A 21,335-nucleotide genomic window follows, 5' to 3' on the forward strand; every position below is an offset into this window, starting at 1 on the left:
TAACTGTGTCCTGGGGACATACGTGAGGAATTGCCTGGGCTGTATTGTGTGTATGTGCTGGGGGGGAGGGGAGACCCTAGAACAATATCCTCCCCCCATCCCTCCTCAATAGGCGGAAGCCACTGGCTTCCTCCCTTTCCTGCCTCCTGCCTCCTGCCTGCTTACAAGACTGAGGACCAGAGGGAGAAGAGGAGATGGGAAATCGGTCCAACAGTCCCTAGGTCTGTCCTTACAACTCTCCCCCACCTCAAGTGACCCCATTCCAGGGCCTTCCAGGCCACACCCATCCCCAGCCTTGTGGGGGCCGGACTGGGGGGGGGGGGAGGTGTGCAGAAGCAGGATAAGTCCTCCCCACCCCTTCCCTGCCATCCCTCCCACCCAAGCCACCTCATTTCCTCTTCCTCCCCAGCACCAACACAAACTAATCAGTACAGGCTGACCAGCCAGACCCAGAATAGCTGACCGGAGGCCCCGCTTGTCCTGGCCGACCTGGTCAGCCTCCAGAGTATGGTCTGGCTGGGGCCCCTTTTGCTGCTCCCCAACCTCTTTCTGGCTTCTCATGTTGGTAAGTCTCCCCCAAGCCACCCCATGCCCCCCAGCCCCCAAAGCCCTGATTTTCCCCTAGGAAACCTTATCGTCACTGTCATCACCTTCATCCGCTCCCCAATCAGCTAGAAAGTGGGATCAAGGCCTCTAAAACCCAGGCACTAGAAACCATTGTAGCCTAGAATTGGGAGTAGAGCAGCTATTGACTGAGTTAGATTTTAGGATCAGTAAAGAGCAGCAGGGCCGATGGGGGCCCTGCAGTTTTCAGTGGGTGCTCATATGTTGCTTCAGTGTGTTGGAGTCATTCAATTATTCATTTGACAAACATTTATCTAGCACCAACAATATTCCAGGAGCTGTGCTATGGGCCATTGGTTGAAAGGCAGACAGCTTCCAGGTCTATACAACAGATTATATGATGCTGACCTCCTATGGCTGTCATGGGGTTTAAATGAGGTAATTTATGCACAGCGTCCAATGCCCAGTTGTTAGGTAAGGACTCCTGAATAAGTAGTAGCTGATTCCTTCACTTATGGCCAAAGAGCATTAGAATGCAAAGACTGTCTTTGAGTGGTAGTCGGGGATGTGGGACATGGGGTGAAGGATAGAGACAGACACAAGTAGCTCCACAGGAGCACTGAGAAAGAGTCAGCTACTCTGCTTGAGGGCAATAGACGACAAGGGAGTCCACAAAGCCTTCACTAAGAGCAGTGGCCTTCACTCCAGGCAGACAGAACAGTAGCTGCAAGTCTCAGAGATATGGAAGCGCATGCGAGAGAAGTTTCGTGGAGGGAACTCAGCAGGAGGGGCCGAGTGTGAGCAAAAAAGGGGCTCAAGGGCATGCCCCGTATCCTGAGAGCAATGGGGAGCCGTGGGAGGGTTGCAGACCAGGCAGTCACAAGGTCTTAGATGGATCACTTTAGAGGATGAGTTGGGGAAGGAGGAGTATAGCTATTGGGATGATCCGGGTCAGTAAGGGTGAGGGCTAAACAAGGGTGGGCTGAGAGACGTGGGTGAAGTCAAGAGGCTTTAAGGAAATGGAATCTGCAGAATCTTGCGACTGATTGCGGCAGCCAGCATCCCGCTTAGAGGTGTGGAGTTTACAGTCAGGCAGCCTGGCTCTGCCAGTTATTAATTGTATGCCCTTGGGCAAGTGGCGTCTCTGAGGCTTCGTTCACTGGCTATAAAAGTGGAGTAATAACACCCATGACCCACAATAGTTGTGATAAAATGAAAGAACATGAAATGCCTGGCATATAATTGGCCTCCAATAAGCATTATCGTGAAAGTAAGGACATGAGAGGACTCCACAAAGTTCGTGTCTCAGGTGATTGGTGCCGTCTGTTGAGTCAGGGAGCACGAGGGAGAAGCAGTATTGGGGGAGAGCTGACACAAACGCAGGCCCAAGCGGACAGGCTGTCCCAGGGTTGTTGACTCAGAGGTGATAGTTACAGCCAGGGGAGGAGATGAGCTTGCTCCAGGAAGCCTGTAGAATAATTACTATTACCCTCATCTGTAAATGGAAAGGCTTCAATTTCACCAGGGGATGTGAAGATCCAATGGGAAACAGGTGCTCCGGCATATGGTGGGCGGTCAGTAAATGCTAACTCCATTTATTCGTGGTAGGCTTTGGAAGAATATTAATTGATAAGCTAAGTGGCATTTAAACTAGCTAATTACTTGGCAGTTACCAGGCAGGGGTCGAAAAGGAGGGGCTCCCTTCCTTTCTGCCCCGCAACCACCCGGCTGCAGAAGTCCACCTCTCTCTTAGACCCCACCTTAAAGCCCAGCCCCACAAGCCTGTCTAGATGTCTGCAGAGGAAGGGAGGGCTTTCTCCAAGGCGATTCTGTTCTCCATGGCTCTCCTGGCCCTCACCCTCTGGTGGGGGGCAGGGAGAGCGGCTGCCCTCCGCGGAACAGCTTGAGGCAGGTCCGGACTCAAGGGGGCTGCCAGGGAATTAAAAAGTGAGGAAACGGAGACAGAGAGCATAGATCATTCTTTCCGAAGCTGGGCCGCAAAGGGTAGCCATCTGGCAGGAGAAGGTGGGGGCACGAGGAGGCCAGAGAAGAGGCTTTGTTTCGATTTTAGGACGAAGAGACCTGGGGGCGGGGGAAGGGGCCAGTGCGCCGGCGGGAAAGAGGAAGGGAGGGGAGGGAAACGCTCGGCGGAGCGCGGGGCGGGCCGGGGACCCCGTCGGACGGAGGACTTGGCGTCCCCGCCGCAGGCGCCGCGGTGGACCTGACGCTGCTGGCCGACCTGCGCCTCGTCGAGCCCCGGCGCTTCTTCCTGACCTGCGTGTCCGGGGAGGCCGGGCCGGGCCGGGGTGCCGACGCCTGGGGCCCCCCTCTGCTGCTGGAGAAGGACGACCGCATCGTGCGCACGCCGCGGCCCGCGCAGCCCCCGCACCTGGTGCGCAACGGCTCGCACCGCATCACGCTGCGCGGCTTCTCGCAGCCCTCCGACCTGGTGGGCGTCTTCTCGTGCGTGGGCGGCGCGGGGCGCACGCGCGTCCTCTACGTGCACAACAGCCCGGGAGGTGAGTCGAGCCCCGTGGGGCGGGGACGGGGACGGGATGGGGGGGGGGGGCGCCGTTGACCTCTGACCTCACCCTCCACCCCGCAGCGCACCTGCTCCCGGACAAGGTCACACACACGGTGAACAAAGGCGACACGGCCGTGCTTGCCGCACTTGTGCACAAGGAGAAGCAGACAGATGTGATTTGGAAGAGCAACGGTGAGAGGGGTGTCTGAACGGGTTGGGCAGGTAAACCTACCTGCCTGAACACCTCCATGCCCTCCGCCTTCCCAGCGTTAGCCACTTACACAGCTTTCAGCATGAAACACCTGTTACCCTCTCCCCCACCAACCTCTGCCCTGGATCAGGTCCTTGATAAGCGCCTGTGCCCATCTCTTTAGCTCTGGGCTGTTCTCCTCCTCTTGCACCCGGAGGACTAGCAGCCTTGGGGTTGGCTGCCTTCTTCCCTGTTACACCCAAATCAGCATTGTGTTAAATCCTCACCTTTGACTCTCCCCCCCCCCCCCCCGGGGAGTTAGCAGATGCTGTCACATTTGCTCACCTGGCAGAGAGCAGCAATCCCCAAGGGGAAGAAGGGAACTGGTAACTCGGCCCAGGATTGCCCCCACCCTGGTCCTATCAGGCCCTCTGGCCACCCCATGGGAGGAAGCCGATATTCTGTGTGGCCCCAAAGACAGCCCTCAGACCCACAGCCCTTTGGCTGCCTTTTGCCTCCCTGGGCTCCTGAGGGAAGAGGACCCTTCCCTTGGGCCAAGGGGTTTGCCTCCTGAGCACCAGGCCCCCTAAACTAATGAGAGGTCTGAGAGAGTCAAGTAGACCTGGGCTCCCTACAGTCCAGTCCTGGGCAAAGAGCAAAAAGGTGGTGGGACAGGGAGAGGGATTCTAGTATTTGGGTCTGCAGGTCCTGGAGGAAGAGGCTTCTGGGAGAAGTCTCTAAGTAGATAACCTTTGAACTGTGCCTAGAAGGAGACATGAGAATTAGCCACACAAAGGAGGAGGGAAGGACATTCCAGGAGGAGGACTGGCTAAGAGCAAAGGCAGGAAGTGCCAAGATACCATAGTGTTTCTAGGAGAGAAACCAGCAGTTCCAGAACTCAGGAATGTTAGGAATCAGGCAGGGTGTGGAGAGGTATGAGGCCAAAGGGCCAAGCGGTGGCCAGACTGGTGAACACCATGTGCTAAGGAGCCAATAACCAGGGAGGAGTCTGAGCAGGGGGTGCTGCAGAGGCTTCTGTTGGGGAAAATCCCACTGGCTGCTGAGTGAAGGATGACTAGGAAAGCGGGGGGCGGGGATGGAGGCAGAGAGACTGCCTGGAAGGCCGTGGTGGTGGTGGTGGCCTTGAGTGTGGAAAGAACTGGACTGCTTTAGGAGATGAGGGGGAGCCAGACTGAGCAGGACCTGGTGACTTACTGGCGGTTGGTAGAGCATAGAGCAGAGGATGTATGCCAACTTTCTGGCTTGGGGACAGATCCTGGCTGGTGCCTCGGCCCAGTTCTGGCCACTTGTACGAGGCTCACACTGATGTGTCCTGGGCACTGGCTGTCACCGGCGCTGAGGCCCCTGACCCATTTATGCCTCCAGGATCCTACTTCTATACCCTGGACTGGCATGAGGCCCAAGATGGGCGGTTCCTGCTGCAGCTCCCAAATGTGCAGCCACCGTCGAGCGGCATCTACAGTGCCACCTACCTGGAAGCCAGCCCCCTAGGCAGCGCCTTCTTCCGGCTCATCGTGCGGGGTTAGGAGCAGAGGGCAGAGGTGGTGGGTGGCATGGGAGGCTGGGAGCCCCGTGGGCACTTCCTGTGGGCCGCCAGGGCTGCCTCAGTCCTCGGCAGCACCGGTAGGTGGGTGACAGCAACTGGCTGAGAGCACATTCCTTCAGGCTGTGGGGCAGGGCGCTGGGGACCAGACTGTACCAAGGAATGCCCAGGCTGCCTGCATGGAGGTGTCTGCCATGACCTGGATGGCGAGTGTGTGTGCCCCCCTGGATTCACGGGTACCCGCTGTGAGCAAGGTAAGGAGGATGGGGAGCTAGGACCTCGGCGGGAGACGGTGCCTGGCCGGGGGAAGATTCTTGAACCAAGAGCATGGGTGGTGAGAATGCCCGGCAGGACCTGGACTTTGAGGCCCGACAGTGGACCCCGTGCCCACACGTCTGGTTTCTAGCCTGCAGAGAGGGCCGTTTTGGGCAGAGCTGCCAGGAGCAGTGTCCAGGCACATCGGGCTGCCGGGGTCTCACCTTCTGCCTCCCAGACCCTTATGGCTGTTCTTGTGGATCTGGCTGGAGAGGACACCAGTGCCAGGAAGGTATGGGCTGACCTGCCAGCCACAGTCCCTGACCCGGAGAGCCAGCCACATACTAGACCTGGACCCTCCCCTTTGGCTCTCGTTGACACACCCGTGCCCTCTCCACCCAGCCTGGCATCACCCAGGCCCCAGCTGTGCCCTCATTGCCCCTGGCCTATGTCCCTCTAACCACAACCCCTCTGTTCCCAGCCTGTACCCCTGGCCACTTTGGGGCAGATTGCCGCCTCCAGTGCCAGTGTCAGAATGGCGGGACCTGTGACCGCTTCAGCGGCTGCGTGTGCCCCTCCGGATGGCATGGAATGCACTGTGAGAAATCCGGTATGATCCGTCAAAACTAGTCAACCTTCACCAGACATCTCTCCCTGGCTCAAGGTCCCGCCCTCAGGAAGCTCACGGTCCAGGAAAAGTTCTCAGTGCCCAGCCCACATCACCCACACGGGGATGGGCCGCAGCCGAGACTTGGGGGGAGGGCCAAGAGGAGGCCCCTGGCCAGGCTGAGTTTCGGAGGGGGCTTCGGGGAAGAGGCGAGATCTGAGATGGGGTATAAGGATGAGAGCCACATGGCTGGGGAAGGAGCACGGGCAAAGGCCTGGGGGCTGAAGACTCAGGGTCGGGTACCAGGACGGTGGAGTACGGGGGGTGGGGGGGTGGGGGGGGTTGGGGGAGTGGTCAGAGGAGTCAAGCCTCGGGGACTTGGAACGGCAGGCTACCATGACGGGCAGGAGGGAATTGCTGAAGAGGCAGAAGGCAGTCAGCTTGCTTTGAGAGAGGACCCAGGCAGCTGGGTGGGGAGTGGAGGCAGGAGACCCCAGAGGGTCTGTAACAGAGCCCAGAAGCGAATGAGGCCTGAACCGGTGTTCGGGCTGTGAGGCCGGCGAGGGGCCTGCTTTGGCTGAGAGAGGATATCAGGTCGGGGGTGCAGGAGGTAGACCCTGCGGCTGACCAGAGGTGGGGTGCCAGGGCCCTGTAGGACTCTGCTGGCAGACAGCCTTGACCGACCGAGGCGATGGTGATGCCTCTGCCAAGATGCAGGTCACACGACCAGGGGCACCCTGGTGGTCGGCGTCTGCCTCGCGGGGGCTCCAGCATGTGTCCTTCCTCTCCCTAGACCGGATCCCCCAGATCCTGGATGTGGCCTCGGAGCTGGAGTTCAACTTGGAGACGACGCCCCGGATCAACTGTGCGGCCGCAGGGAACCCCTTCCCGGTGCGGGGCAGCATGGAGCTCCGAAAGCCGGACGGCACAGTCCTCCTGGTCAGTCCCCCGCCCTTGACCCCAGGCCCCCCATCCCGCCAGCCTCACGGTTGCTCCCTCAGACCCCTGACCCCTCAGGGCTTTCTCTAGGCGCTACCCGCTGGCCCGACCACAGGTCAGATGGGGTCAGGCTAATTGCTGAGAAACTACCACTGGTCTTCTGTCCCCTCATCCGTCCCCACATCTGTCACATGGGTGCACATTCTCTATGGTCTGCCCCCTTTCCCTGTCTCTCTCAGTCCACCAAGGCCATTGTGGAGCCAAATAGGACCACAGCTGAGTTCGAGGTGCCTCGCTTGGCCCTCGGGGACAGTGGGCTCTGGGAGTGCCGTGTGTCTACGTCTGGTGGCCAAGACAGCCGACGTTTCAGGGTTAACGTCAAAGGTCAGTGATGTCCCGGGGCCATGGAGGATGGGCAGTGGGCAGAGTGGGCACTAGGTGATGCCGCTAAGACTGGGCATTGTAGAAGGAAGGGAGAGGACATCTAAGGTCACAGCCCAGGACCAAGCAAAGAAGAGGTCTGGGCTGGGCAGTGTCAGAGCAGGAACACAGCTCAGTGCTATCTGCAAAGGACATCCCATGCCCTAGAAACGGGATACCCTCCTGCCTGGCCATGCTGGCCCTCTCCACCTCTTCACAGCCCCTGCACGCAGCATCCCTTTAGCTCTGCCTCTGGGATGCTGCTTCCTGCTCTGAGTCATACCTCAGGGCTCTCAGTGCCAGGACAGGGGAGCACATGGGACGCCTAAGCTCAGAGGGTAACCTGCTGCCCAGGGGAGCTGCATAGGGTTTCCCCAGTGAGTAGGGAGGGAGTGCCCAGGATGGCCCAGAGTGGAGCCATCCAGCCCAGCTCGGGTGTCTCTTCACCTTCTCCAGCATCATAAGCCCTGGCTTCTCTTTTCTTTTTTTTAATTTATTTATTTTGAGAGAGGTGGGGAGAGGCAGAAAGAGAGGGAGAGAGAGAATCCCCAGTAGGCCCTGTGCTGTCAGTGCAGAGCCCGATGCGGGGCTCAAAGGGGCTCAGTCTCACGAATCGTGAGATCACGACCTGAGCCGAAATCGAGAGTCAGACAGACGCTTAACTGACTGAGCCACCCAGGTGTCCCCTGGCTCCTCTTGCCCTCTGCTCCTGACCGCCCACCCCCGTGACAGAAGCCCAGACCTCCCTCATCTTCCTCTTCCTTCCCACTGGCTCACCGCCACCCCTCCCACAACTTTGTGGCTGCCCCACCAGCAGGAAACATCAGTGTGGCCAGGCTCCACCTTCAGCCTGTGTCTTCTCCCCAGGCATCTGACCTAGGCAACACGGGTTCAAATCCTCCCCACAAATCCCTGGCTCCGTCGCCTTAAGCCAGCTGCTTAGTCCCTCACCGCTTATTTCTCTCTACAGTGAGGACATCAGTGTTACACTAGCTAGGATTGCTGTGAAGCAAGTTAGATGATACCTTTAATGCATTTAAGTTAGATGATGCGTTTAAGCCCTTAGCACAGTGCCTAACACAGGGCCTGTGCTGGATAAATGTTGGCATTTATTGTCATGATTCTTATAGGGTCCTCTCCCAAGTTTCAGCTGTTCTCTGGCAATGCCCGGGCTTGATCTGCAGGCTAGACCACTCTCCTGAGCTCCAGACCCATTTGGTGGGACCTCCAGAAGTGGGGTTCTGGCTCTGAAGTCAGCGTGGAAGTTCCCTGGTGTATGATTCAAGGGCCCACTTCATCTCCATCCACCTCCTGGACAGCCCTAGGCACAGGGGGCTCCACAGATCCAAACCCGACCTTCATCCCACCTCCTCATGATGTGCTCATTTCTGTCAGACACCACCGTTCCTCCCCACCCACTGAGCTCTCAACCGCGCATCCTCTGCCCTGCCTCCTGCCCTCCCTCGCTTCCATCTACCCATTCCCCCATCCTTCCATCCTGCTTAGAAAAATCAGTCTGGAAAATGTTAGAAAGTGGCGAGGGAATCAGTCATGGCATTGATCTACTGATCTGGTAAGAAAAGCTAAGGCCAGGACAAGGGTGTCATGGCCATGGAATGAGGAAGCCAGGCAGGAACACAAAAGCTATTTGCAGTAGAATTGGCTGATTCTAGGTGGCCTGACCGACAGACCAAGTTCAAACACTGGTTGTACTTCCTGCTGGCTGCATGCCCTTAGGCAAGGTAGATGTCTCCGAACTTCAGTTTCTTCGCTCATAACCCAGGATGAGAGCCCCATCTGAAAAGTAGCTGTGAGAAGTAGAGATTGTACCTAGGAAGCAGCTGGGATAGAGCAGGTGCTTCACCACTGGCTACCTTTTTTTTCCCCCCAATTAAGAGAGTGACAAATGATAGGGGGAGGGGCAGAGGGTAGGCTGATCCCATGTTATCTCCCTGCCTTGGGTTTCAGCCCCCTCTGTCTCCCCTACACTGCGTGGACAGCATACCCTCCCCCAAACCCATCTAGCCATATCAGACCTCTTTTAATGTCTTTGGGGATACTCTCACACCCTCATTGCCAGATCTGTGTGCCCCGAGCTGCTTAGGGGGCAGAATGCTATCCTGCTTGAATGCTGGCCATTCCGGTCATCTGTTGAACTTGGTCTCTCCCCAGCCTAGAGGGGGCCCTGATCCAAACCAAGACCCAGAGATCTCTTTGGCCAGAGTAGAGTCCTCTTATTTTTCTGAGGACTGGGCAGGCTGTCTGGGCCCTGCCTTACCTTGGGTCTCCTGGCAGTGCCCCCAGTGCCCCTGACTGCTCCGCGGCTCCTGGCCAAGCAGAGCCGCCAGCTCGTGGTCTCCCCACTGGTCTCCTTCTCCGGGGACGGACCCATCGCCTCCGTCCGCCTGCACTACCGGCCCCAGGACAGCACCATGGCCTGGTCCGCCATTGTGGGTGAGCAGGGAGACAGCTGGGGGCGGGAGGGGGGCTGGGGCAGGACAGGGGTGTTGGGTAACAATGAGAAAGGACAGAACGAAAAGGGGGGAAGACGGCAGCTTCTGGAAAAGGTAGGGGGCTGAATGATGTGTCCTGTCCCCAGTGGACCCCAGTGAGAATGTGACTTTAATGAACCTGAGGCCGAAGACAGGATACAGTGTCCGTGTACAGCTGAGCCGGCCAGGGGAAGGCGGGGAGGGGGCCTGGGGGCCTCCCACCCTCATGACCACAGACTGTCCTGGTGAGAGGCCAAGAGTCATCCCTTCCTGTCCCCCCCAGGAGTTACTGTTCCTATGCACTCAGCAGTTGTCATGTCTTGTCCACCCCCAGGGGCCCCTGCCTTTCCCGCTGGAGTTTGTCCCACCCTGTCCCCTGGGGAGCACTATCCTGTCCAGCCCCAAGGACCCGCTGGACGGTTCTGACCCCTGACCTCCGGTCCCAGAGCCCTTGCTGCAGCCATGGCTGGAGGGCTGGCACGTGGAGGGCCCTGACCGGTTGCGAGTGAGCTGGTCCTTACCCTCGGTGCCTGGGCCACTGGTGGGCGATGGTTTCCTGCTGCGCCTGTGGGATGGGGCACGGGGACAGGAGCGGCGGGAGAACGTCTCGTCCCCCCAGGCCCGCACCGCCCTCCTGACTGGACTCACGCCTGGCACCCACTACCAGCTGGATGTGCGGCTCTACCACTGCACCCTCCTGGGCCCTGCCTCGCCCCCTGCACGCGTGCTTCTGCCCCCCACTGGTATGCTCAGGAAGGGGGTTATGGGCTCGGGATGAGGGGAGGACATGGGACACAGGAAACGCCAGACCCGTAAGGACACAGGAGGTTACAGGAGAGCGGATAGACCTAGAACACAAGACGTGTGGAAAACGTGGGCATAAGGGAGAAGCAGGATATCAGACAGACGTGAGCACAGGGAGGACGTGGGGTGGGCAGATATTGGAGGCTGGTGGGGACGTAGGTCAGCAGGAGCATATGGGATGGGGAAGGATGGGGAGGTCATGGTTTACGGGGAGAACAAGGTCATGGGGAGGATACGGTGTACCAGGAGGACATGGGGATCGGTGGAGCACAAGGCACATGGGGAAGGCCCAGCACCCTGGGAGGATCCAGGACACCAGGAGGGCCTGGCACAGAAGGAGAATGAGGGGAAGCAGAAGCTTGGGGATGAAGGGAGGGAGCCATAGGGAGAAGATGGCAGGGTGGCTCCCATTCTGGGGTCCACCGAGCAGGGGACACAGCTAGAATGGATCTGACCCCAGAACTACATACCCTGCTCCTGCCTGAGCCCCGCCTTCCCCGCCCCCGCCTCCCCAGGGCCCCCAGCCCCCCGACACCTCCATGCCCAGGCCCTCTCAGACTCTGAGATCCAGCTGACATGGCAGCGGCCAGAGGCTTCGGCTGGGCCTATATCCAAGTACATCGTGGAGGTGCAGGTGGCTGGGGGCTCAGGCGACCCCCTGTGGATGGACGTGGACAGGCCCGAGGAGACAAGCACCGTTGTCCGTGGCCTCAACGCCAGCACACGCTACCTCTTCCGTGTGCGGGCCAGTATCCAGGGTCCCGGAGACTGGAGCAGCGTCGTGGAGGAGTCTACCCTGGGTAACGGTAGGAGCTCGTGGCTTGGGAGCTAGGACACCTAAGGCCCTTCCCGACAAGTGACGAGAGTCCTAGTACTGGGGACCCTGACCCTTCCCTTCTTAGGACCCATTGTCCTAGCGCTAGGAAAATCCTGTCACTCCAGTGGACCATTGGCCCTCGGCCTGACACCCCTCGTCCCTCCTGGTACTGGGATCTCTGACCTCTCCCTCCCTGACCCAGGCTTCCCATGATCTGCCCCTCTTATTGTGTCCAGGGCTGCAGAGTGAGGGCCCGGTCCAAGAGGTCCAAGCGGCTGCAGAGGGCCTAGATCAGCAGCTGGTACTGGCCGTAATGGGTTCTGTGTCTGCCACCTGCCTTACCATCCTGGCTGCCCTCCTGACCCTGGTGTGCATCCGCAAAAGCTGCCCGCACCGCAGACGCACCTTCACCTACCAGTCAGGATCGGTCAGTCCCCTGTACCCACCCACGTGTGCACACCCCCATCTACGTTTGCGCACACACAGTACCTGTACACCCGAGTGTGTGTGTGTATGCACGCGTGTGTGTGTTTGTGTTGCAGCCATGGGACTGCACTCAGCAGTGCTCTAGGGCACAAAACATAATTGTCTTTATTTTTCTAGAACTGAACTGCGTTCATAAGTCAATTTATGTTACTGGTGAATATCGCCGGTTCAAAATAACTCTGTTCTGTCCATGTTTCACTACGGTTAATTCAGGGTCCTCCCGCTTCTCACTGGAGAAGCCTGGGTGGCGTGGTGCTGACACGGGGTGGGAAGGGGGGCAGGGGCACACCTGGGCCTCATGCTGGCATCCATCCTAGCAGACCCTCCTGGACATGGGAGCCAGCCTCCATCTGCACACATTTGTGGCTGATGCCCTTAGCCCTTCTGTGGCCTCCTGCCAACAGGCCGCTCGTACTGTGAGTTCCTGGTCCCAGCCTCCATGTCTGCGAGTGTCAGGGCCAGCTCCAGGAGACTTCAGAGCCCTGAGGTGCTCCCTGTGCCCTGCGAGCATGTTCTGTGGCCCTCATACCCTTTGTCACGACACCTGTCACAGTCGTTCCTACTGCTCCGGAGTTGTGCCAGCTCAAGGCTCACCTGTTGCTGCCGGGGAAAGGCAGTGATGCCTCCTCTCTTCCTGGCCTCGCCATAAACCTGTCTGTTCTCGTTCTGTGCCCCTCCAGCCTGCGGGCCCATACTTGGGGTGGGGGTGCGGGGCAGTGCTGGCTTCTCTTTAGGGACCCAGCATCACCCCCTCTTGTCACCACCTCCCATCCCTCTCTCCCACCTGCCCGTCCCCCACTGCTGTCCCTGATGATCCAAACTCTGCCCTTGGTCCTCCGTGCCTGGGCTCTTGATAGTTACAGCCAAGCCCTGGCATTTCAAAAAAAAACAAAAACAAAAACCACCACCAACAAAAAAACCCTCTTCTGTCTCAAGGGCTGATCCTTGTGATAGAAAGTCTAGTGTCCAAGGCTATTGTCTCTGCCATGCCTTTAAAAACTCCCTTCAGAGATTCAATTGGCTTCTTTGTTCCAGGCTGCTCCCTCTGAGGTCAGTGCACACAGAAAGCCAGCCGCTGCTAAGGTGGGGGAAGGGTAACGAATACAGATGTGGAGGGAAGGAGGTGGGAAAGCAGAGTTTTAACATACGTATATATATAATCCTAGTTTCGAGATCTGTCCTGCCACATGTGCCTGCATGAAGGTGTGTGTGAGCGCCACACAGGAGTACCTGTGTGCATCCACTTGTGGGCACCCCCACCTGTGTATGCGTGTGTCCCCGTGCTTGTGCTCCTCCGTGGGATGGGTACGTGTGCATGCACACGCCTACATATGGTGCCGCTGCTGGGCCACATGTGCGCCCTCGGTGGTTGATGGCTTCAGGTGAATCCACGTGCCCCGTGTCCTTTGCCCTCGCCCATGGATCGGAGCTTCAGCTCACTTAGGGAGCCCTGCCACCAGGTCTGTGTTAACCCCCTTCCAGTCCTCATAGCAGCAGTGCCCTTGGTCCCGTTCAGCTGTTTCGTTTTCCTGCCATCCGCCCTGCCCAGGTGGCCCAGCTCCTACACAGTTGGGGGAAGTGGATGTTCCTCTTTGTGACAGTCTTTCTATCTTCAGCTCCTGGGTGGTTTTAGAGCTATAAACGGATGCCAAGTGGGTCTGCTTCTGCCACTGTGGAGAAAACCCCTCCACTGACTGCCAGCAGCTTGGGGCTTAGCCTGTAATAGGTGCTCAATAAATGTATCCTAGCCCACTGCCCAAGGCTAGAATCCTCTCCAGAGTATCCTTGATGGCAGAAAAGCCTGGCTGTGACATCAGCACAATGGGAAGCTCACCACTTCCCATCACAGCTCACTCCAATTCTTTCCTGTTCTAAACGTTAGAAATGTAGGGGCACCTGGGTGGCTCAGTCAGTTAAGCACCCGACTCTGGATTTCAGCTCAGGTCACGATCTCATGGTTCATGAGTTTGAGCCCCACATCAGGCCTGGCGTCGGGCTCCACACTGTCAGTGTGGAGCCTGCTTGGGATTCTCTCTCTCCATCTCTTTCTGCCCCTCCCCAGTTCTCTCTCTCAAAGTAAATAAATAAACTTAAAAAATTTTTTAGAAATATCCTCTTTCCATTGACTCATGGCTTCATGGTTTCCAGCAACCCTAAGCCCCCCACACCTGTTTTTCCAGAGCCCCACATACCTACCTGCTCCCCAGGCTGTGGCCTCTGCATCTCTCTTCTTGGACATCTGTCCACCCAGCAGCCCCACTGATGGCTTCGTCTTCTATGATACTGTCTCAGTATGTGTCTTCTGCATGTCTGTTCCTGGCTGACCACCAGAGTGCCCTCTGCGTGGGTCTCTTTCCATTTGTCTAGCTATTCTTTGATGCCTGTCTGTGCCTTTTGCCGGCCCCGTGTCTGCTGCATGGACTGTCTGCCCATTTGTCCCATCCTATGAAGGGTGAAGAAACCATCCTCCAGTTCAGCTCAGGCACCCTGACGCTAACCCGGCGGCCAAAACCACAGCCCGAGCCCCTGAGTTATCCAGTGCTGGAGTGGGAAGACATCACCTTTGAGGACCTCATTGGGGAGGGGAACTTTGGCCAGGTCATCCGGGCCATGATCAAGAAGGATGGGCTCAAGATGAATGCGGCCATCAAGATGCTGAAAGGTTCCCTGGGAGTGACCCCTGACCCCAGGCCTGCCCCCCTCCTTTGTCCCACAGATCCCAGGCCCTACCTGGCCCCCTCCCGCAACTGACCCCAGCCCTCTCTACCCATGTCTCTTCTCCAGAATTATTTCTGGCAAAAGTGATATTGGCTTCTTTCCACAGAGTATGCCTCTGAAAATGACCATCGTGACTTTGCGGGAGAATTGGAAGTTCTGTGCAAACTGGGACATCACCCCAATATCATCAACCTCTTGGGGGCTTGTGAAAACCGAGGTGAGCCCCCAGCTCATCACCTGCCCCTTCTTCCAAAACCCTGTCGACAGCCATCACCACTGTCCACGTCACTAGCTTGCCGGAGCTTCAGGCTCCCTGTCTGCCACCGTTGGGTGCCTGCTGCCCACAGGTTGCCTGCATAGAAACCTTCACCCTGTACCTGTCTCCTTCCCTCTCAGGTTACTTGTACATCGCTATTGAATACGCCCCCTACGGGAACCTGCTAGACTTTTTGCGGAAGAGCCGGGTCCTGGAGACGGACCCAGCCTTTGCCCGGGAACACGGAACTGCCTCCACTCTCAGCTCCCGGCAGCTGCTGCGCTTTGCCAGTGATGCTGCCAACGGCATGCAGTACCTGAGCGAGAAGCAGGTGAGTGTGGGGAGGGAAGGCGTGCCAGAGGGGGCACTGGGTCAACTGCAGGAGGTAGAGTCAGCAGGCTGTCATTGGATGTGGGGTCGAGGAGCACAGAGAAGGATGTGACCCTGAGCTGCTGGCCTGGCTAAGTACGCGAGAGCACAAGGCGAGAAGCAGGCCTGGAGGAGGTGTTGCGTTTGAAGCATCGGAGGAACATCTTGGTGGAGATGTTGAGTCGGCGGTTACAGATGCCGGCCTAGAACTCGGGAGAAAGAGCTAGGCCAGAAACAACAATCTGGAAGCTGTCATCCCACAGATGGTGGATGAATCTCATGGTGAGGGAGTGGGTGAGACCCACCAGGACAGGGTAGAGGTGGAGCAGGGAGTGGAGGCCCGAGCCCCAGGGTGAGGACATCCCGCTTGAATGGAAGGAAGGAGGGGACAGTAGCAGGAGGCGAGCATGATGCTGAGGAAGGACATTTTAAAGTTAGTGGAGTTTTGAGGGTCTTTGAAGCAGAGGAATAGGGGCCAGTGAGAGGGAGGGTTTGATGGAGAGAAGTCTCTGAGGAGGTTGGAGGACCTTGTGGGGAAGACTTGGGACTCAAGGGAAAGGTCACTCTGGGCAAGAGGAGGGCCTTCCCCACTTTCCTCAATGAGGGGAGAGGAAAACGGGGCGGGGCGGGAAGGGAGCAAGTGAAGAGAAGGAGATGCGGTGTGGTCACCAAGGACAAGCCCGCCCTTGTCCCAGGAAGAGGGATGCAGCCTGAGCTTGGCCATGGGCAGCTCATAGGGAGGAAGGGACAACCAGCAGTGTGACTTTTCTAAGGCAGGAGTCGCTGGTCCAGGATAAGGCCTGGTTGACTGGGAAGAAGGGTGAGGGGCTCTTACAGGGATGGAGGGCCAGCTGTGGGGCCAGACTCCTCACTGGTCGAGGAGTCCTGGCCTTTCTCATCCCCAGTCTTCCCTGACTTCAGACCGTGCCTGCAGTTCATCCACAGGGACCTGGCTGCCCGAAATGTGCTGGTTGGGGAGAACCTGGCCTCCAAGATTGCCGACTTTGGCCTTTCTCGGGGGGAGGAAGTTTATGTGAAGAAGACGATGGTAAGTCTTAGTCCCCCCGCCTCAGGTTCCATGCCTGCCCCCCAGAGCCCCACACACCGGTCCCTCCTCCTCGCCGAACCCCTCAAACCCACTCTCTCCCAGGGGCGTCTCCCCGTGCGCTGGATGGCCATTGAGTCTCTGAACTACAGCGTCTACACCACCAAGAGTGATGTGTGAGTATGGGGCTCAGAAGGAGCAGGGCTTATGGTCCCGCAGGGATGCACACAGACATAACGTAGACACGCCTCAGACACGTCTCAGATAGTACAAGGCACGATTGGGACATTCCCAACGTATATTCCACGCGTGACACAGGTGTGACACAAGTGTGCCTTGGATATACCTTGGCGATGCTCAGCATCTTAGTGGGAAGGCGGAGAGGAGTGGGGGGGCGGTGCTAGTTAGAAGGAGGTGTGGTCTTGGAAGGTGTTTCAGTGGTAGGATTGGGGTAGGGAAGTTTAGGGCTGTGCTCATCTAAGAGACTGGGAGATACCTTGGAGAGGTTTGGGAATGTGGGTGGATAATGCCTAGGTGGATGGAAAGACCACCCCAGAAATGTTCTCACCTTCGTCTCTGAAGGGTGGTATCATCCCCACCTGAGGACCTAACCAGACCATAACCCCCAAGACCCCCTCTTTGTGCTCCTCACCCCCATATGACCATCGTGGCCCACCTCTGCTCCTCTTTCCAGGGAACCTGGCTGCCCATCCCTCCAGCTCTGGCTCTGCCCATTTGCCACCAGCCCTTTGGCCTGGCCTGCCTTGCTCACTGTCCATCACACCAACTGCCCCTCTGACCACCACTCAACTGCTTCCTGCTTCTGCCCCCAAACCCCCTAGGTCCCCTCCCCCTGACTAGAACTCCCACCCTGGTCTCACCTGCATGGAGGTTGCAACAGCATAAGAGGCAGTTAAAAGCAAGGGCTTTGGAATCAAGTTGTCAGGGTTTGATTCCAGTTCTACCATTTACTAGCTGTGTGACCTTGGGAAAGCTAGCTAATCTCTCAGTACCTCAGTGTCTCCATCTATAGAATGGGGAGAATGATAGTACCTATATCATAAGGTTGGTGTGAGGGTTAAATGAATTAACATATATGTTAAATGATGAGTGCCTGGCCCATAGTAAGTGTGTGATACAAATGTTAGCTATGATGATGTTGAGCCTGGGAGTGGCTATGAAGGAGTTTGAGTGGACAGAGACGGCAGCTGGCCAAGGCAGACACTTGCAGAGTAGACACACGCAGGGGGCGGGAGGGGCGGCACCCTTGGGGTAGGTGGACGCTGAACTGCTGGGCCCCGGGGTCTAGAAGATCACTAAGTACATCCTTCTCATTTCAGTTGGTCCTTTGGGGTCCTTCTCTGGGAGATCGTGAGCCTTGGTGAGTCCCTGACCCCCACCCCCCAGAGTGCCCTCTCCTTACCCCCACCTCGGTCCCTGGGCTGAGAGAGTTTTGTCCTCTCCTGCAGGGGGCACGCCATACTGTGGCATGACCTGTGCTGAGCTGTATGAGAAGCTGCCTCAGGGCTACCGCATGGAGCAGCCTCGTAACTGTGACGATGAAGTGTGAGTCTCCTCAGCCTGGAGCCCCGTGACCCCATCACCCCAGCTAGCCCTGACCCCTCATCTCAGCAATGCCCCCATCTGCAGGTACGAGCTGATGCGTCAGTGCTGGCGGGACCGTCCATACGAGCGACCCCCCTTTGCCCAGATTGCACTGCAGCTGGGTCGGATGCTGGAAGCCAGGAAGGTGAGGAGGCTGGGGTGACGGGGACTAGGGCTCATCAGCCTCCAGGGGTGCCCTCTCATACGAGCCAGAGAGCAGCAGCCTCTATGTCCTTGTCCCCACCACTTGCTGCAGGACAGCTAGGCGGGACCTCTGGATGCCACCCCCCCTTTCCAGTGCCCCATGGGTTGGACACGAGGCTCTCCTAACTCTTCTGAGGCCCCAGCAACAAATCCCTCCCCTAGCTCCCAACTGTTTACCCATCTTCCTCTGCTGGGGCTATCAGCCCATTCTCCTCTGGGCCACCTCTCCTCACCTGGCACAGAGCCAGAGTGACAACGCATGAATGGCCAACCAACCAAATGGGCGGATGGAGGAATGAATGATACAGTAAGTGAATGAATGGAAAGAATTAGTGGATGGATGATGTAATAAACATATGAATAAATACATAAATAACTGACTCTAGTAACCATGTGGATAAATAAATTATCAGATAAATATAAATGAAGAAACCTATCAGAGTAAATGCAAAAAGAGTTCTTCGTTTAAACTAATGACTAAATAGCTATAGGAATTCACAAACTGTCTCAAGAATAAAGGAATGATCAGGAGCACCTGGCTGGCTCAGTTGGTGGAGCATTCTTGATCTCAAAATTGTGAGTTCGAGCCCCATGTTGGGTATACAGATTACTCAAAAATAAAATATTTTTAAAAAGCAAGCAGAAAGTAAGGAATGACCAAATAACCATATAAATGGCTAAATCACCAAAAATGCCCTGATGAATAAATAAATGAATGAACAAAAAATTCACTTGTTGAGTGCATTAAAAAAAAACTAAGATGTAGCATACGAAAGATGAGATATATGCAGTGGACCCTTGAACAATGTATGACTAAGGGGTACCGATCCCTTATGTAGTCAAAAATCTGCATATAACTTTTGACTTTCCCAAAACTTAATTACTAATAGCTGAACTTTTGACTGGAAGCCTTACTGATGAGGTAAACAGTCAACTAACATGTATTTTGTATATGTATTATACATTGTATTCTTATACTAAAGTAAGCTAGAGAAAAGAAAAAGATCATGAAGAAGAGAAAATACACTGACAGTCCTGTACCACATTTATTGAAAAAAATCTGGTGTAAGTGGACCCATACAGTTAAAATCCATGTTGGTCAAGAGTCAATTATGTATACAATGGACTATTACCCAGCTATAAAGAGAATGAAATCAAGGGGTGCCTGGGTAGCTCAGTCGGTTAAGCATCTGACTCTCGATTTCAGAGTCTCATGGTTCATGAGCTCAAGCCCCGCATCAGGCTCTGCAATGACAGCATGGATTCTCTGTCATGGGAATTCTCTGTCTCCCTCTTTCTCTCTCTGCCCCTCCCCAACTCACACTTTCCAATAGATTTTTTTTAATATTTGTTTTTGAGAGAGCACGAGCAGGGGAGGGGCAGAGAAGGAGGGAGACAGAATCCAAATCAGGCTCTGAGGTTGTCTGTGCTGTCAGCACAGAGCCGGGCATGGGGCTCAAACTCACAGACCACAAGGTCATGACCTGAGCTGAAGTCAGACACTTAACCAACTGAGCCACCCCGGCGCCCCTACAACTCTTCCCCCCCCCCTCAAAAATAAATAAACTTAAAAAAAATAATAAAAAGAATGAAATCTTGCCATTCACAACAATGTGGATGCATCTAGAGAGTACTATGCTAAGTCAAATAAGAGAGAGACAAATACCATAGGACTTATGTGTGGAATCTAAAAAATAAATAAAACAGAAATTCATAAATACAGAGAACAAACTAGTGATTGCTCAAAGGGGGAAGGGGGGCAAAATCGGTGAAGATTAAGAGGTACAAACTTCCACTTATACGATAAATAAGTCACAGGGCTGAAAGTACAGCATAGGGAACAGAGCCAATAATACTGTAATAACTTTGTGCGATGACAGATGGTAACTGTCAAATCACTATGTTGTACACCTGAACCTAATACAATATCGTACGTCCACTACACTTCAGCGAAAAAGTTTTTTAAAAGAAGAAAAAAGAAAAAAAAATTCCTGTGGAACAATTGTGTCAAGGGCCTCTCACCTGAATGCAGAGCTGTGGTCTATTCTGGCTGGTGAGGGCTGCCCTCAGCCATAGGGCCATCTTGAATCTAGTTCAGTGTCTCTTCAAGTGCCCCAGCACCTGGAAGTCAGGGAGCTCCAGGCCAGAGTCGCCCGCATCCCTGGCCCCCACTAAAGCTTGCTCTGCCCCCCAGGCCTATGTGAACATGTCGCTGTTTGAGAACTTCACTTATGCGGGCATCGACGCCACAGCTGAGGAGGCCTGAGCTGCTGTCGAGCCAGAACCGGGCTCTGCTGGCCAGAGCAAGCTCCGCTGTCCACCCTGTGACTTCGGATCCTCGCAGCCTCTGACCTGAACTCCCTCAAGCAATTTTTTTTTTTTAACTTAAGAAAAGAAGGGACCCTGGGGTGGGGTGGGCGTAAGGGCCTTGGGTCCTCATCCCTCGCAGCTGCTCCCAGGCCACGTGCAGCTACTCTTACAGCGACCCTTCACACCCTTCCTTCTAGTTGAGCTGCTCAACCCTCTTCTGCCACTCCCCACGCTCAACCACCCCCCCCCCCGCAGCTCCTCCACCCAAGCCGGCACCCACACCACTAACATTCCCCTTTAGGCTACGTCCCCACCCCCCACCCCCAGCCCCCAGCTTTGTAATCCCAAAACAAATAAATGCTCTGAGAAACTCCAGCCCACGTCTTCGACTGCTGGCCAATCCCAAGGAAAAGTCGAACCAGAGGGCAACTGGACTAAGAAACGCTGTCCCGAGTTGCACAGTCGCAGGCCCAAACCCTCTGTTGGGGTCACCTCTCCATGATGGGGGTGCTGTGGAAGACCCATTTTACACAGACCCCACCACCCACGTGTCTGTGCTATGAGAAGCCGTTTCCCCATCACCAGCAGGGCTCCCTACATCTCGCCGTAGCTGCCAGTCTAGGAGTCTATGCTGGGTCCAAACTGCACGCCAGGGGTGACTCAGACTGACGCCTCGGCGCCACACAGGTTCCGACTTCTCCTTACGTCTCCAGGTGGCCTACCCTGGTAGGAAGGCTTGGTAGCCACCTTACTGGCCGGCCTGTGGGCCCCAAAGGAGGAAGGCAGAGGTCACTTCGAACTTCAGCCAGCCACAGTAGGATTCCTTTGCCTTCCTCAGGGTCTCATAGTGTGCCGGGAGGCGCCCTTGTCCTCCGAGCTAGGCCCGCATCGCTCCCTCAGGCTGGGTGGCCCTCAGGTTTGCTTCTCCTTTGGATTTGCCACTGCTGTCCTCAGATTTCTCTCCCACTGGTCCTTAAGAAACAAGACTTGTCTTGGGGGCACCTGGGTGGCTCGGTCGGTTAAGCGTCCAACTTCAGTTCAGGTCATGATCTCACAGTTTGTGAGTTCGAGCCCTGTGTCGGGCTCTGTGCTGACAGAGCCTGGAGCCTGCTTTGGAGTCTGTGTCTCCCTCTCTCTGCCCACCCCTATTCGCTCTCTCTCTCTCT

General features: G+C 56.2%; 1 protein-coding gene across 1 annotated transcript; it reads left to right on the top strand.

Annotated features, from left to right (window-relative positions):
• The first annotated feature begins 425 nt into the window (after positions 1–425).
• On the top strand, positions 426–20,637 carry TIE1 (tyrosine kinase with immunoglobulin like and EGF like domains 1). The gene is made up of 23 exons (XM_030325102.2): positions 426–565; positions 2,772–3,083; positions 3,170–3,280; positions 4,665–4,820; positions 4,965–5,096; positions 5,249–5,389; positions 5,579–5,707; positions 6,498–6,643; positions 6,883–7,027; positions 9,359–9,517; positions 9,663–9,800; positions 10,002–10,298; positions 10,875–11,165; positions 11,413–11,603; positions 14,114–14,324; positions 14,487–14,597; positions 14,777–14,967; positions 15,940–16,053; positions 16,156–16,226; positions 17,391–17,431; positions 17,520–17,616; positions 17,701–17,800; positions 20,054–20,637. Exons 1-23 carry the CDS (start codon positions 508–510, stop codon positions 20,123–20,125), a joined length of 3,414 nt encoding a protein of 1,137 aa, XP_030180962.1. The 5' UTR covers positions 426–507; the 3' UTR covers positions 20,126–20,637.
• The last annotated feature ends 698 nt before the right edge of the window (positions 20,638–21,335 follow it).

Source organism: Lynx canadensis, chromosome C1 (assembly GCF_007474595.2).
Source record: "Lynx canadensis isolate LIC74 chromosome C1, mLynCan4.pri.v2, whole genome shotgun sequence".
Taxonomy (NCBI): domain Eukaryota; kingdom Metazoa; phylum Chordata; class Mammalia; order Carnivora; family Felidae; genus Lynx; species Lynx canadensis.